Source organism: Populus euphratica, unplaced genomic scaffold (genome assembly GCF_000495115.2).
Source record: "Populus euphratica unplaced genomic scaffold, PopEup_1.0 scaffold2150.1, whole genome shotgun sequence".
Classification (NCBI taxonomy): domain Eukaryota; kingdom Viridiplantae; phylum Streptophyta; class Magnoliopsida; order Malpighiales; family Salicaceae; genus Populus; species Populus euphratica.
This window is the reverse complement of record NW_011501979.1, coordinates 1-13074: the sequence shown is the minus strand read 5'-3', so window position 1 is coordinate 13074 and position 13074 is coordinate 1. Positions and strand designations below refer to the sequence as shown.

General features: G+C 35.8%; 2 protein-coding genes and 1 long non-coding RNA gene across 3 annotated transcripts in view; 1 reads left to right on the top strand and 2 right to left on the bottom strand.

Annotated features, from left to right (window-relative positions):
* The window catches only part of LOC105118695 (uncharacterized), a 5457-nt gene extending 1171 nt beyond the window's left edge, over window positions 1–4286 (bottom strand). Inside the window, exon 1 of the mRNA XM_011016702.1 lies at window positions 2907–4286. Coding sequence (XP_011015004.1) covers window positions 2907–3299 — 393 coding nt within the window. The 5' untranslated portion in view covers window positions 3300–4286. The remainder of the gene's footprint in view (window positions 1–2906) is intronic.
* A 4973-nt stretch (window positions 4287–9259) lies between these two features.
* On the top strand, window positions 9260–10623 carry LOC105118694 (uncharacterized). The gene is made up of 2 exons (XR_841007.1): window positions 9260–9975; window positions 10303–10623. It is a non-coding gene; the product is annotated as an uncharacterized LOC105118694 (long non-coding RNA).
* A 344-nt stretch (window positions 10624–10967) lies between these two features.
* LOC105118693 (uncharacterized) lies at window positions 10968–12799 on the bottom strand. The gene is made up of 2 exons (XM_011016701.1): window positions 12164–12799; window positions 10968–11690 (listed from the first exon to the last, which is right to left on the bottom strand). The coding sequence occupies exons 1-2, from the start codon at window positions 12552–12554 to the stop codon at window positions 11209–11211; spliced, it is 873 nt and encodes a 290-aa protein (XP_011015003.1). The 5' UTR covers window positions 12555–12799; the 3' UTR covers window positions 10968–11208.
* Window positions 12800–13074: the final 275 nt, after the last annotated feature.

The following is a 13074-nucleotide window of genomic DNA, read 5'->3' as shown; positions in this document are numbered from 1 at the left end:
TTCCCTATGGGTCTCCACTAATCTATTGTCAAACTCCTTTTCCTCTTTTTGATATGTAGAGTGCAAAAATCTCTATGAATGCCGCTAGCAATAGCATACCATCCAAAAAATCAAACAAATGGGAAAGATCTCTTGTTCTTATTCCTATTATAAAATCAAGATTGATTCATGTGACAGTATTGATACTCCTAACCAAATCTTTTTTTTACCAAGGCATGCATAAAAATTTGCTATTGACACAAGTAAAGCTAAAACAAAGGTAGTATTTATATCATTTGTTGTTACAGCAAAAGTTTTTTTTTATGTTATTCTCAATGATAATTTTTGTATTTATATCATTTCCAATTTTAGAATTGAAAGCAATTATAATTCATGATAAAACAAATGCCAGATTTATTGAAAAAACAACACCACAGGAATATAACTAAAATCAATGACTGATGAAATTTAAGATTTCATCTTCATTAGCAAAAACTGTCGGGTACACCAAAAATGTGTAACCCATTACTTTGCACACTCTTTTGTTTTGCTCTTACAATAGAACCCAAAGTAATGCTTTTGGTACACATTCCTGTCTGTTTCCAACACAGTTCACAATCTCCAAAAACTCTTCCACCATAACACAATGGAAATCCATGGTCCCATACGCGAAGATCTATGGGCCTCTATACTATTTCATTTAGCTTTAAGTCAAGTATTACACCAGCATACTCAAGTTTACACAAGGAACTAAGAAAAGATTATCACCACTGACTTGCCACCATTTGAAGGTACCAGACAGCCTCTCGTGTTTTTTTTTTTTTTTTCCAGTCAATTAAGAAAAAAATGTACCAGGAAAAAAAGTCCAAATCTTGCGCTCTCCAATCACAATTTCATTTCAATGTCTCTCTATCAATAGCATCTTCAATAAAATTACTGTTTGGCCCATAGTTCAACCAATCACCAAACAATTAAAAACCACTCCTCATGTGCATTAAATACACCGACATTTTAACAGAGTGTGACAAATAGAATAAAAGGAAAACTATACAAGAATTTTTTCCACGCAACTGTTTCAAAATGTGTGGCAGTACCATCTTCATGCCACAATGAAGCACCATGTCTTCCAAAGCTAGATGAATGGTGACCACAGAACTTGTTTATAACTAGATGCATTGTTTTGTAACCCTAGACATATGCTGTAGGACATCACTCTAAGCACCCAGAGATTTTAAAGCCTGCAATGTAAGATATAGAAATGTCATGTGTACATCTTGACATTCCACTAATGATCTACTGCACTCAACTTAAACTAAAATGACAACTTTCAGGCTCTTGGCTTGCTATAATATTGAGTTGCGAACTAACCAAAAAAACAAAGGGTATAGATGTCATTAGCTTCACATTGCAATGAGAGTAGCCAGTATACAGACAGCCTCACAAAACTTTGCTACTGCCTTGTGATTTAGTAATTCTAAAGCATTTCTTTCACACTGAACCCACAACAATTGTAGGCACACTATATCATCATTTACAAGCTTTAGTTTCTCACTTTCTCTTATTCTTGAGGACAAGGAACAATTGCATTCAATAAGGACAAGCAAAGAGGCTCTGAAAATCTCTCCAATAAAGCCTTTCATTGATTGCTACAAGGGCATCCAATTTCTGAAGCTTCATTGAACATGCTGGGAACATGAGACTAATTAGATTTAAAGAGGATTTGATGCATGATAACTGTATTTTCCAAAAAATGGTATTTGCATAGCTAAATCAATAGTTCTGTCCTTACTACCATTCAAATAAATCAAGCTAAGACAACAAACTGCCAATTAACTTTGACAAGGGCATGGGTACCAAATACTTTTAACTGAAGGAAAATATCCTAAAGTTAATTGACATTATATGCTAGCAATTCGAACCAACCCAAGTTCTAATTGGGCCACGGGTGCATCCACCGACACCTTACTTTGAACCATCACTGAACCTCTAGTTTACCCTTTTTTTTGTGCTAGTCAACCAAGCATAAGCTGGTATAAAATGAAAACCATAGACAATTAGCATAAACACAGTTGTGTTCTCTCATTAATTTCAGCTGAACATCATTCCATGTTCTGTGTAATTGACTGACATAACTACACTGATTACCACATAACCAAAAGTATTGTGCTTTACAGGTGTAAAACTCATGCAAGTTTTCTTGTACCAATTGCATCCTTGAAAGGCTTTATAACTGTAACTACCTGTAGTGTAATTGACACTATCCAACAATGTCATTTTTTCCTCGTAATTAACTTAGGAAAACCTTTTGGGATCAGGGAAACCCACGAAATGGAATATTTGTTATATTGCCAATAGAATGAGGATGGAATCTATACCCAAGTAAATGTCTGAAAACTCTAGAAGGTAGCCAAAAAGCAAATTAAAGTAGACTTGAAAAGGAATGTCAGAAAGTTAAAGTGTCTACATCACAATCTACAAATACTACCAGTGAGGCAGTCTTTCGGTACCAAGTCCACAGTGTCCTAGGGTGACTGAGAATTATAGCTTTGAAATCCTACTGGAGTTGCAATTTTTTTCAGTATCATGCCCGAACTGTCCCTTGTGCAAGCCTGAATCGCCATGGGCACTTGTTATTTTAGTTCGCTTTTCTCAAATAAACATCAATGCAAGCAAGAAAAACAAAAACTTTCAAAAAGCCCTCGTAAAATCCTGACAATCTAACAAAACCCGTTAAGTATTTTCTCCAGAATTCCTCTATTTGATACGACAGGGTTTTACTGAGAAAACAAAAGGCACTGTTCATCCACGATCCAGATCTAAATCAGGCAACCTAATTCCACAAAATCCCATGTAATCTTTAAAACCTAGATACTAAAAAGAAAAAAAAAATCCAATTGAACCAAAGAAAAGAAAATGAAAAACAATACCGGGATGTATTTGAATTTACGCCTGGGAGGCTCCTCGGTGACGTCGCCATTGGAGAGATTAGCAATTTCGTTAGTAGTATTAATATTATTACCGTTGAAGTGGTTAGTAGTAGATGAGGAACCGTTGGATTGAGACAAAGGGGTCCACTTGTAAAGCAATAGATGGGAGCCGTTATTACCGTTAGAAGAGCTCGAATGATTAGCGGCTGAAGAAGCAGCAGCAGCAGCAGCATTAGTGGTAGCGTTATGGTGATGCGAGTGAATGCTGTTGTGGGTGGATGATGGGTTGACATGGACCCATCTCTTCTTCCACTTCCTCACCGGCCCACTGAACACCGTGGCCGGCCCGTAGCGAGTGGAAGACCTCCCCAGCCGTGCCCCGACTCCTTCCATTATTACTTTCAAACCGGTGCCGGATCTACTACTAGTAGTAATCCTTCTCCTATCCTTTCCCTTCTTGTACAATTAGCTAATTGAAAAGGAAAAGGAAAATAAAATTCTCTCGTCTCTCTCTCTCTGCCTCCTATTATTATTTTTATTAAAACAAATGTAGAGAGAGGGGGCAGTGATGGGTTTGGTTGCGAACGCGGTTTGGGGTTATTTATGTCTACCAGCAGTGAATGGAGAAGGATTGCGAGGGCGGTTACGTAATAAATATAAAGGTTAACTCTTTTGGGGAGCTCAAAACTTGACTCTTTCCTTACCTTACCTTTCGCTATCTCTTTTTCCCTCTAGAGGAGGGGAGGAGAGGAGAGGTTGCCGATATTAGATCCAATTATTGGTTTCGGCGGCTACTTTGCCTTTGAAGATTTCATTAGCCATCTGGAAAGACGAAGAGGGTTTTGCTACGAGAGGAGGTGGTCCAATGACTTTATTTCTGAATGGGCCTTTTAGTGGAAAAGGAAAACTGGTCCATCTTTCAATGGGCAGGGCAACAGCATGGAGCGACATAAACAAGCTTCGCATGGAGCTTTAGATGTGCGGTTCAGATGTTTCTTCCAGCGAGAGACTCGATATAAAAAGCAGCCTGTAGCACCGGGAAGACACACCTGCCCGCTTTCACATCTTTTCTTCTCCGGTCACGGTGCTTTCATTCATTCAAGTCTTAGTGTATTGGGATGTTTTTGGGTAAGCTACATGTACCAAGGGGAAGCACACCAAAAATGGCCTTCTCCTTGAATTGCCAAAGCGGCTGTAGCTATATCAAATGAGATGCTAACTGGCCGGCTGTCGTGTGAGGTGGATTTTCCCATCTCCGATTGACTGATCTGCTGACCGAGCTTCTCACAATCTATTCATATTATTGTCTGTCTGTCTTTGACAGAGATATATTAGATTAGATTAAAAGGGAGAGCAGAGGGAAATGGCATAGGATTTAGCCTTATCAAGAGACCCCTCTCTTACATCAATCAATCAATCGTCACTTTCCAGGCTCTATGCTTTGAATCTCCCAGCAGTCTGCGTCTATCCGTGACTACACTCTCTCTCTCTCTCCCCCTTCTTGCATTGCACATTTCAAAAGAACAGAAAAGAGGAGCATGTTAAAGCAGAACCAAGGGGAGAGCATCTCCAATCTAATCACTTTGAAAGCGATATTCCTTCTTTCATGGGCCAAAGGATCTTATATTAATAGTTTGTTCTGAACTTCTTTTTATCCATCCCATCTCCAAGCCTTATCCCTCACCACAACACTTGTCTAACAAAAAAAAATTAGGTGACCCGGCTTTGACCAGTAAACTTTTTATTAAAATTTTTATTTTAAATATTTTTAAAATTAAAAATATTAGTTAAATATATCGAATTTAATGAACTTAAGAGATAGTTAATTCCAAGCAACATGGACTTTGTTTGAATTTGAAGTTCAGTCAAGTAAACAATAACAAATCTAAAAATTATAAATCTGACAATTAATTAATAAATTATATATTAATTGTCAAGTACACATCAATGTATGCTTAATAAATATACTAAATTCAAAATATTTAAATTTGATAATAATATATTAACTTGATTTAATTTTAAAATAATATGAGTTTAATAAATATATTAAATTCAATATATCTAGATTTGATAATTAGTCAAGTTTAATATATATGAACTTGATAATCAATCAAATTCAAAACAATATAAATATGATAAATATTAGCACTCAAGATATCTGAATTTAATAAATAATTAAATTTAAAATAATATGAGTTTTGCGTATATATTAGACTTAAGGTATTTGGATTTGATAAACACTCAAGTTAAAGGTGCTTGAACTTGATAGTTAATCAAATTCAAAATAATATGAATTTGATAAAACATTTTAGTCACAAAAAACTTAAATATTATCAATTATAAAACTTTATACTTGATTATAGATGATCATTTATAATATAAAACATTAAAGACATGATAAACAATCGTATCTCTTAATAAAAAATTATTGTATGTAGTATAATAATGATTTTTTTATATTTATAAATGTAAATAAAATCTTTTAAAGGATTCTATGCATGCAATCTCATTAATAATATGAAAGATTTTTTTTGCTCCTCTCATTAATATTATTGAAAGGTAAAACTTTCAAAAATTTTCTTTTTTTATAGAAATGACAATATTCATATAATATAAATATTCTCTAAACTATACACGTAAATCACACACAAACTTTTTTTTTTCTAAAACAAATATATAAAGATTTCAGAGTATTAACGAACTTAAAACTTAAAAATAAATATTTTTATGCTTAAATTCAAGGTTCTTTAAAATTATTTATTACTTTAAGTTATTTAATATTTTATTTATAATTATACTAACTTTAATATTAAATTATCTTTAAATTATTTTGACTGCGATTGTTTTTATAAATATTCAAGGAGTTTTTTTAATTAAAAAAAAAATGAAATACTTTAACATATTAATTATGTATTTTAGATTTTAAAACATCATCTTGTTTCTTATTTAGCTATCGTTTGAATAGTCTTTGTCGATTAAAAAAAATGCAAGTATTTTTTATAAGCGAAAGCACGCGGACAAGCTTTAACTAATGCCCTCTAAAATAATTAAATTTCAACTGAAATTGCTTGAGTAAAACTGTGTTTTCTCAACCATATATATACACGTAAAGTCTGTTACAATGGAAACTCTTTATAAGAGTTGTAGTTACAAAAGGATTCATTTGCAGAGACATGAATAAATAGAAAACTAGAAACAATGAAACACTAGGTAACAGATATCAATGTTTATCGTCAATCTTAGTATTGTGAACTTTATCCTTATCATTCCCCCGTAAATTGGCAGGGACATTTGTCTCAGAAAATTTATCCTAGAGGTAACAGAACCAATCAACCTTGTATCTCTTGATAAAAATATCTACAGGTTGTAGAGAGGTGGGAATATATTGAAGTAGTATATCTTTATTGGCCACTATTTTTCTAACAAAGTGGTAATCCTCTTCAATGTGTTTTGATTGGGTATGGAAAGCAGGATTGGAGGCAAGAGTTAAGGCACTTATATTGTCACATCATACGATTAGAGCTGAAGCAAGAGAAACCTGCAACTCACATAACAACATTCTTAGCCAATACACCTCAGCTGTAACTAGAGCCAAACACATGTATTCAGCTTCAGTACTGGATTTTGACACTATAGGTTGTTTCTTAGCAGACCAAGATATGAGATTGGACTCAATAAAAACACCATAGCCATAGGTGGAGTGTCTATCATCAAGATCACCGACCCAATTAAAGTCACAATAGACATTGATTTCAAAGGAACCAGGTTTATGGAAGAGACTATAATCAAATGTGTGTTTTAAATATTATAGCACGCGTTTGGCTATTGTCTAGTGAGCAAAAGTAGGTGCTTGCATATATTGACAGAGTTGATTTACTGAGTATGCAATGTCAGGGCATGTGAGAGTTACATACTGTAAAGCCCCTACTGTTTGCCTATATTCAGATGGGTCTGAAATACTTTCTCCATCAAACTTGGATAACTTAGACCCAGAGACACAAGGTGCACAGTATGAACGAATACTAGTGAGTTGCACACTATCTAGAAGATCAATTATATACCTGGTTTGTCAAAGATGTAACCCTGAAGAATTGTGTATGGCCTCAATTCCCAGAAAATATGTCAACTGGCTAAGATCCTTCATAGCAAACTCAAGTTGTAATTGAGATATAAGAGTGGTAATAAAATCTTGATCATTTGAGGTAACCAAAATGTCAACCACGTAAACTAAAAAGAATACATGGATATTGTCACGATGACAGATAAATAATGAGGGATCAATTTGTGAACTTTGAAAAACAAGATCAAAAGTGCAGTGAACAGTCAATTAAACCAGGCACGAGGAGCTTATTTCAACCCGTAAAAAGATTTATGAAGCTTACAAATGAATCGGGGGTGTGCAGGATCAACAAATTCTTTATGTTGTGTCATATAAATTTCCTTTTCTAACACAACATGAAGGAAGGTGTTAGAGACATCAAATTGATGCATATCCTAATTAAAAGGAATAGCGATGGCAAGAACCATTTGGACAACAAAAAGTTTGATGACTGGGCTCAATGTGTTAAGAAAATCAACAACACTTTTTTCTATATATCCCACAGCGACTAACCTAGCCTTATAACGTTTAACACTGTTGTCAAATCATTGTTTGTGTTTAAAAACCCATTTACATGGAACCAAATTCTTACTAGGGGGATGAGAACATAGTGACCATGTGTCATTCTGTAACAAAGAATGAAATTCACTGTCCATTACAGCACGCACTTAGGTATAGATGATACTTGAGTGTAGGAACAGGGCTCAACACAAACTAGACCTGCATGCAAAGCTTAAAGGGGGTGATGAGTGGAATATAAATGAAAATCAAGAAACTCATAAGGCTTATGATGATCAGTCTGTGATCTAGTGATTATTTTTGTGAAAGACAGGGCACCATTTTGGAGGTTAAGGATGGCATTGTGGTGGTGGTTAAAAGAAGGATTGAGAGTTGATGCACTAGGCATGGAAATGGATCTAGAAAAAGATTAGCCAGAATGGAGAGATGGGAAAGAGGAGTAAAGATGGAATTCATTTGAATTAACAGCTGGAACAGTATGAATATCATGTAAGGTAAGGTCAGCAAGAACCTGGGTAGGTAAGGAAGTTGCTGGGGGAGGAGAAAAATTAAAGGATGAGGAGAAAATATGTGAAGAACAAACTTGGAGACTTACCTAAGAAGGAGATGCAGTTGGCAGGATATGTGATGATGAAGTGTGCAGGAAATTACTCTTCATCAAAAATCACATTTCGAAAGATATAGGTACGTCTGAAGGAAGGATCAAAACACTGAAATCCTTTATGATTGGAGCTATAACCAATGAAAATGCAAGGCATGCTACGATATGATAATTTATCATTTGTGTAAGGACGAAGACATGAAAAACATTGACATCCAAATGCTTGAAAATATGTGAAGTCTGAAGGAAGATGAAAAAGACATTCATATGGTGAAACATAATTAAGAATTTTAGTAGGAAGTCGATTAATGATGAAGATAGCGATGAGAAAAGCATCAACCCAAAATTTCTTCGATAAACCTGATTGAGCTAGAAGAGTAAATCCCATATTTATAACATGATGATGTTTCCTCTTAGCGAGACTATTTTATTGAGAAGTGCGAGGACATGATAGTCGATGAAAAATTTCATTATCCCTTAAAAAATATTTAAAGATGGTGGAACAATATTCACCATTATTATCACTTTAAAATTGTTGAATTGTGAATTGATATTGTTGCTCTACTAAAAGCTTGAATTTAACAAATATAGAATAAATATCAGACTTATTTGAAATAGAAAACATCTAATAAAAACGAGAAAAATTATAAATAAAAATAACATAATAACAACAATCATTCAAGAAAGGTGCGAAGTGGACTAGACATCAAAGTGAATTATTTTTAAGAGAGCAGTGCATTCTCTTGATGAATCAAAAAAGGATCAATTATTTAGACTTGTCTAATTAACAAGATGTACAAACTGATGTTTTATTTACGAAATCACTATTTGGAAGAGAAAATTTAAAAATAACACAAAAAAGAGTATAAAAAAAATGGTCTAGACGACATTGCCAAATGAAAATAGGAGTTTTAACGCTAACAATTATTGTAAGGGTATAATATGGTGAAATAAATAATTAACAAAGATTGATAGGATATAATTTATTATTATTTAGTCCGGTCAAAAACGTGTTTTCCAACAAAATATTCTTAATAAAAAAATCAGAACCAATAAGTTTAAAAAGAATATTATTATCTTGACAGAATTTATTAATAAAGAGGAGATAAGCTGGTACTTGAGTACAATAAACAATATTATTTAAGATAGGAGTAGTAGAAGAAAGGGTTTTAATAGAAACATTGCATGAGATATATGCAAACATGTGCCGTTATCTACGCCCACAGAAGAGAAACTGGATTAGCAATAGTTTAGGTAACATGCATATTAGCACCATTGTTCGCGTACTATTGATATTAATTTAAAAGAGTTTGTATTGGCTTCTGCAACCATGACAGCTAAGTCAATGGGAGGATGATTCCTTAAAAAGAGTAATTACTGCGGTTAAAGCAATCCAAGGCCTGATATCGCTTGTAGATTTGGCATGGAGATCAGGAACGAGAGTCAGAAGGAGCTGATGAAGATGGGCGTGGGAGGTGAGGTAGTGGCTGCCGAACCTGAGAGGAAGCACTACCCGATCCTTGAGATGCCCCTGAGAAGCAAGATTTATTACTGCTGTGACGAGAACCTATTTTGGCTGCAGGCTTTCTTTCAATCCAACCTTGCTGGCAAAATAATCTCCATGGTTTTGTACCCGCGCCTTCCCAACCTTTGCCTCCGATGCTAGCTCTTGACTTGGAAAGCATGCCACTGTCTTTGCCACAGGTGCTTATGGATCCGCTCGGTCAACTGAAACTCCTGCCCGTGCCTCTACCGCCCAGCTGCTTTGCCTGGACTCCTAGCTCCAGAGGGTTAGGAAAAAGGACTGATGGAAGAAAGAAAGAGTCAAGCGATAGACAAGAGCCATAGATGTTTGCCTTTCTAACCTGCTGCTTACTTTTCACTTCCATAACAGTTATAATTGCAGCATTAAATTACAGAAAAAAAACAATTGGTGTGGGAAAAACACTGTATACCCACTCACACAACACTGTTTTTCCCACTTTTGTTTACAAGTCTTTTTTTATTTTTTCCCTCTATCTCAAATTATGTGGTGAGCCGTCTAGAATCACCTCTCTCTCTCTCTCTCTCTCTCTCTCTTGGCCTTAACCTTCTTTTTATTCAGAGCAGAGGGGGCAGCATTGAAACATGAAACTCCTATCCCTCTTTTAGTCTTGCCTTCCTCTTTCTGTTTGCAGGGAAGCGGAGGTAGTAGAACCAGTAAAGGGAGCTTTAGGAAAGTGGGGGTTGTTTTTTGATGTTAGAATCGGCACGAGATTGTTGTCCATTGGAAGTGAGGGGGAAGGAGTTGTTTACTTAACATGATAGATGGTTTATACCGAGTATGAAAGAGAAGGAAGGGGAGTAAGTTCGGGAAAGGAGGTATTTTTTTTTAAAAAGAGGAGGACTATGGGTGTTTATTCATTCTTCTTATAATGGTTAAATAGTTGAAATTTGATTGTTTATTGTGATTTTGTGTTTTAATTATTTGTTTTATTAACTAAAGCTGCTTTAATTTTTTATGGGTTTATAAATTCTGATTTTTCTTCACGTTTTCACTGAGAAAGGAAGTGCCTTTTATTTCAATTTCATCTGGGATTTTGTTTCTGACACGTCCTGCACTGTTTGAGGATATAAACCATGTTAATTTCATATGGGGTGTGAAGCTCAGTTGTCTTATGTGCATATTTTCCAAATGAAATTCTCGTTCATATTATCATTATAGACAGTTGAAGCAGCAGCAGTTGCCAGTGTGCTTTCAAGAAGATGGAGATATCTGTGGAGATTTATGCCAAACCTCAATTTGGATGTTTTTAATACTAGCAGAACGCCAAACTTAAGTGCCTTCCCTTGTCTTTATCGCTTTCGAAGCAAAATTGCTCCCTTTAAGATTCCCAAATGGGAGGTAGTTACAAAACTAAATCATCAAAAGTACAACCCGAAGAAACAAATGCTATTATTTCCTTCTACACTGCTTAATTTACCCTTGGCCTTGGCCTTTGGCTAGCTATTGGTAGCTACCAAAGCACTCTTCTGGAAATTAAATTAGCAACGATCATGATCAGTTGATCACCTGTCTATGCCATTGCTTCTGAATGCAGCAGTCAAATGGCTAACTCCCAGTCCACCCTACTTGCGAAATCATCTCTGCAGTAATAAACTCTGACTGGCAAAGTCTCATACCCAGTAGCTCGTTTTGCAGGAGTGCCCTCGTGATCGGACTTCGATCCCGACGTTCTAGTTGACACTTCATTTAATGTTGTCCGCTTGTAATGACCAAACCACTTTGCTTGCAAGTACCCCTCTCTCCTCCAAGGTGGCACGTGCATTCCCACGGCTTTCATGGATTCTCTCATTGCATTGCACATTAATCTCACAATCTGCTTAACATCCTCAGGCGTCCCAACGTACACTCGGGGGAAAACATCAAGCAATTCAGCGTAACGACTGGTGGGACGAGCAATTTCGAACTCTCCTGCGAAAAACACCTCAACAATGTAGCGATTTCCACTAACATTCACATCCACATACTCATAATCTCCTGCTGGATGCCTCCCAAATTTCTCCCACCGTGATTTGCAAAGACCTTTACAAGGACAGATTGCGAACAAAATTAGATGACAAATAAGTAACATTGCTACAACATTTTAATTTTGATTGGTCAAAATGGTTAATAAATGAAATTGCCAATTCAAGATAAGTGTCGGCATCCGACATTGGAGCAAAATTGTATTTACATACATATTCAAATAATTCGTATGTTCATTAAAAAAAATTTAAAAAAATGGTATGTATCATATGAGATAAAACAAGTTATCTAAGCAAATTAAGGCATCTTTTTTTTGGTATTGCAGGGTTTTTTTATATATATATAGTTTTGACTCGAGAAAAAACAAGTAAGATAACATCAATTTGATGTCTTTTCTCTTCGCAACAGCACAAAATGCCTTTAGCAGAAATAAGAGGTAAGAGAAAGAACGAATTAATAGAAAGACAGATCGAGAAGGAAAAACATAAATTTGTTTGTTTGTGTATACTAGATAGGGAAAATGCACTCACCAGCATCAAAGCCGCGGTCACGTAAACGAGACATCAATCTATGCTTAAAGCTTTGGGATGATCTTTCTCCTATGAACCCTATCTCTTGGCAAATCTTTTCTCTCACGTCATCTATGGTATTCAGCAAATTCACTAACCTTTCTTTGTTTTCAGAATAAGAGCAATCCGATGAGTCTTCAAGACGATCTCGATGACCCTTGTTTTGATCTCCTCCGGTACCTCCAAATTGATTCCTATATTCTGTTTCAATAAAAGAATTGACAAGATCAGCAGAACTGTTGTCGGGAGAGAAGTGCTCGCTCTTACCACTCTCGTAAAGCCTAATAACCCGAGATGCCTCGTTGAAAGCTGCAGCTACCCTCTCGAACCTCACCGGGCCAGTGTTAGCCATATTTTTCCTTGACAAGCAGTACTGCTATATAATTTTCTTGATTCTCTCCTCGCCTTTTAGTACATGCTTTCTCGAAAGCAAGCTTTTGATGCTATATATGTGTGTGTGAGGAGAATGATTTCAGTAGAAATTAAACAGAAACTTCAGGAAGAAGATGGTGTAAATTAAGATGTGGTGATACAGTGCTGTATGTATTCAGATTAAGGGAGAGGAAGGGCGACACGAAGATGTCGATATTGTGAAGACAATTATATATACAACTGGCAGGATAGGGCTGAAGTGTGTGGGACTAGCTATGACCATGACTGTGTCCGTGTGTGTATGTCGACTTTATTGCGTTAATCTTGAAAGAATCTCTCTACTATTTAAGGTCTAGGTTCATTGCCTAATTGGCACGCATGCATTGCCTGTCGGCGCCCATCTAAATTTGGCTACCTGAGAAGCTGCTGCTTGATTTTCAGTATTTTGTTTCTTAAAACGATACACGGGCGGCATATTCCCGGCCGATTGTGCATGCGTT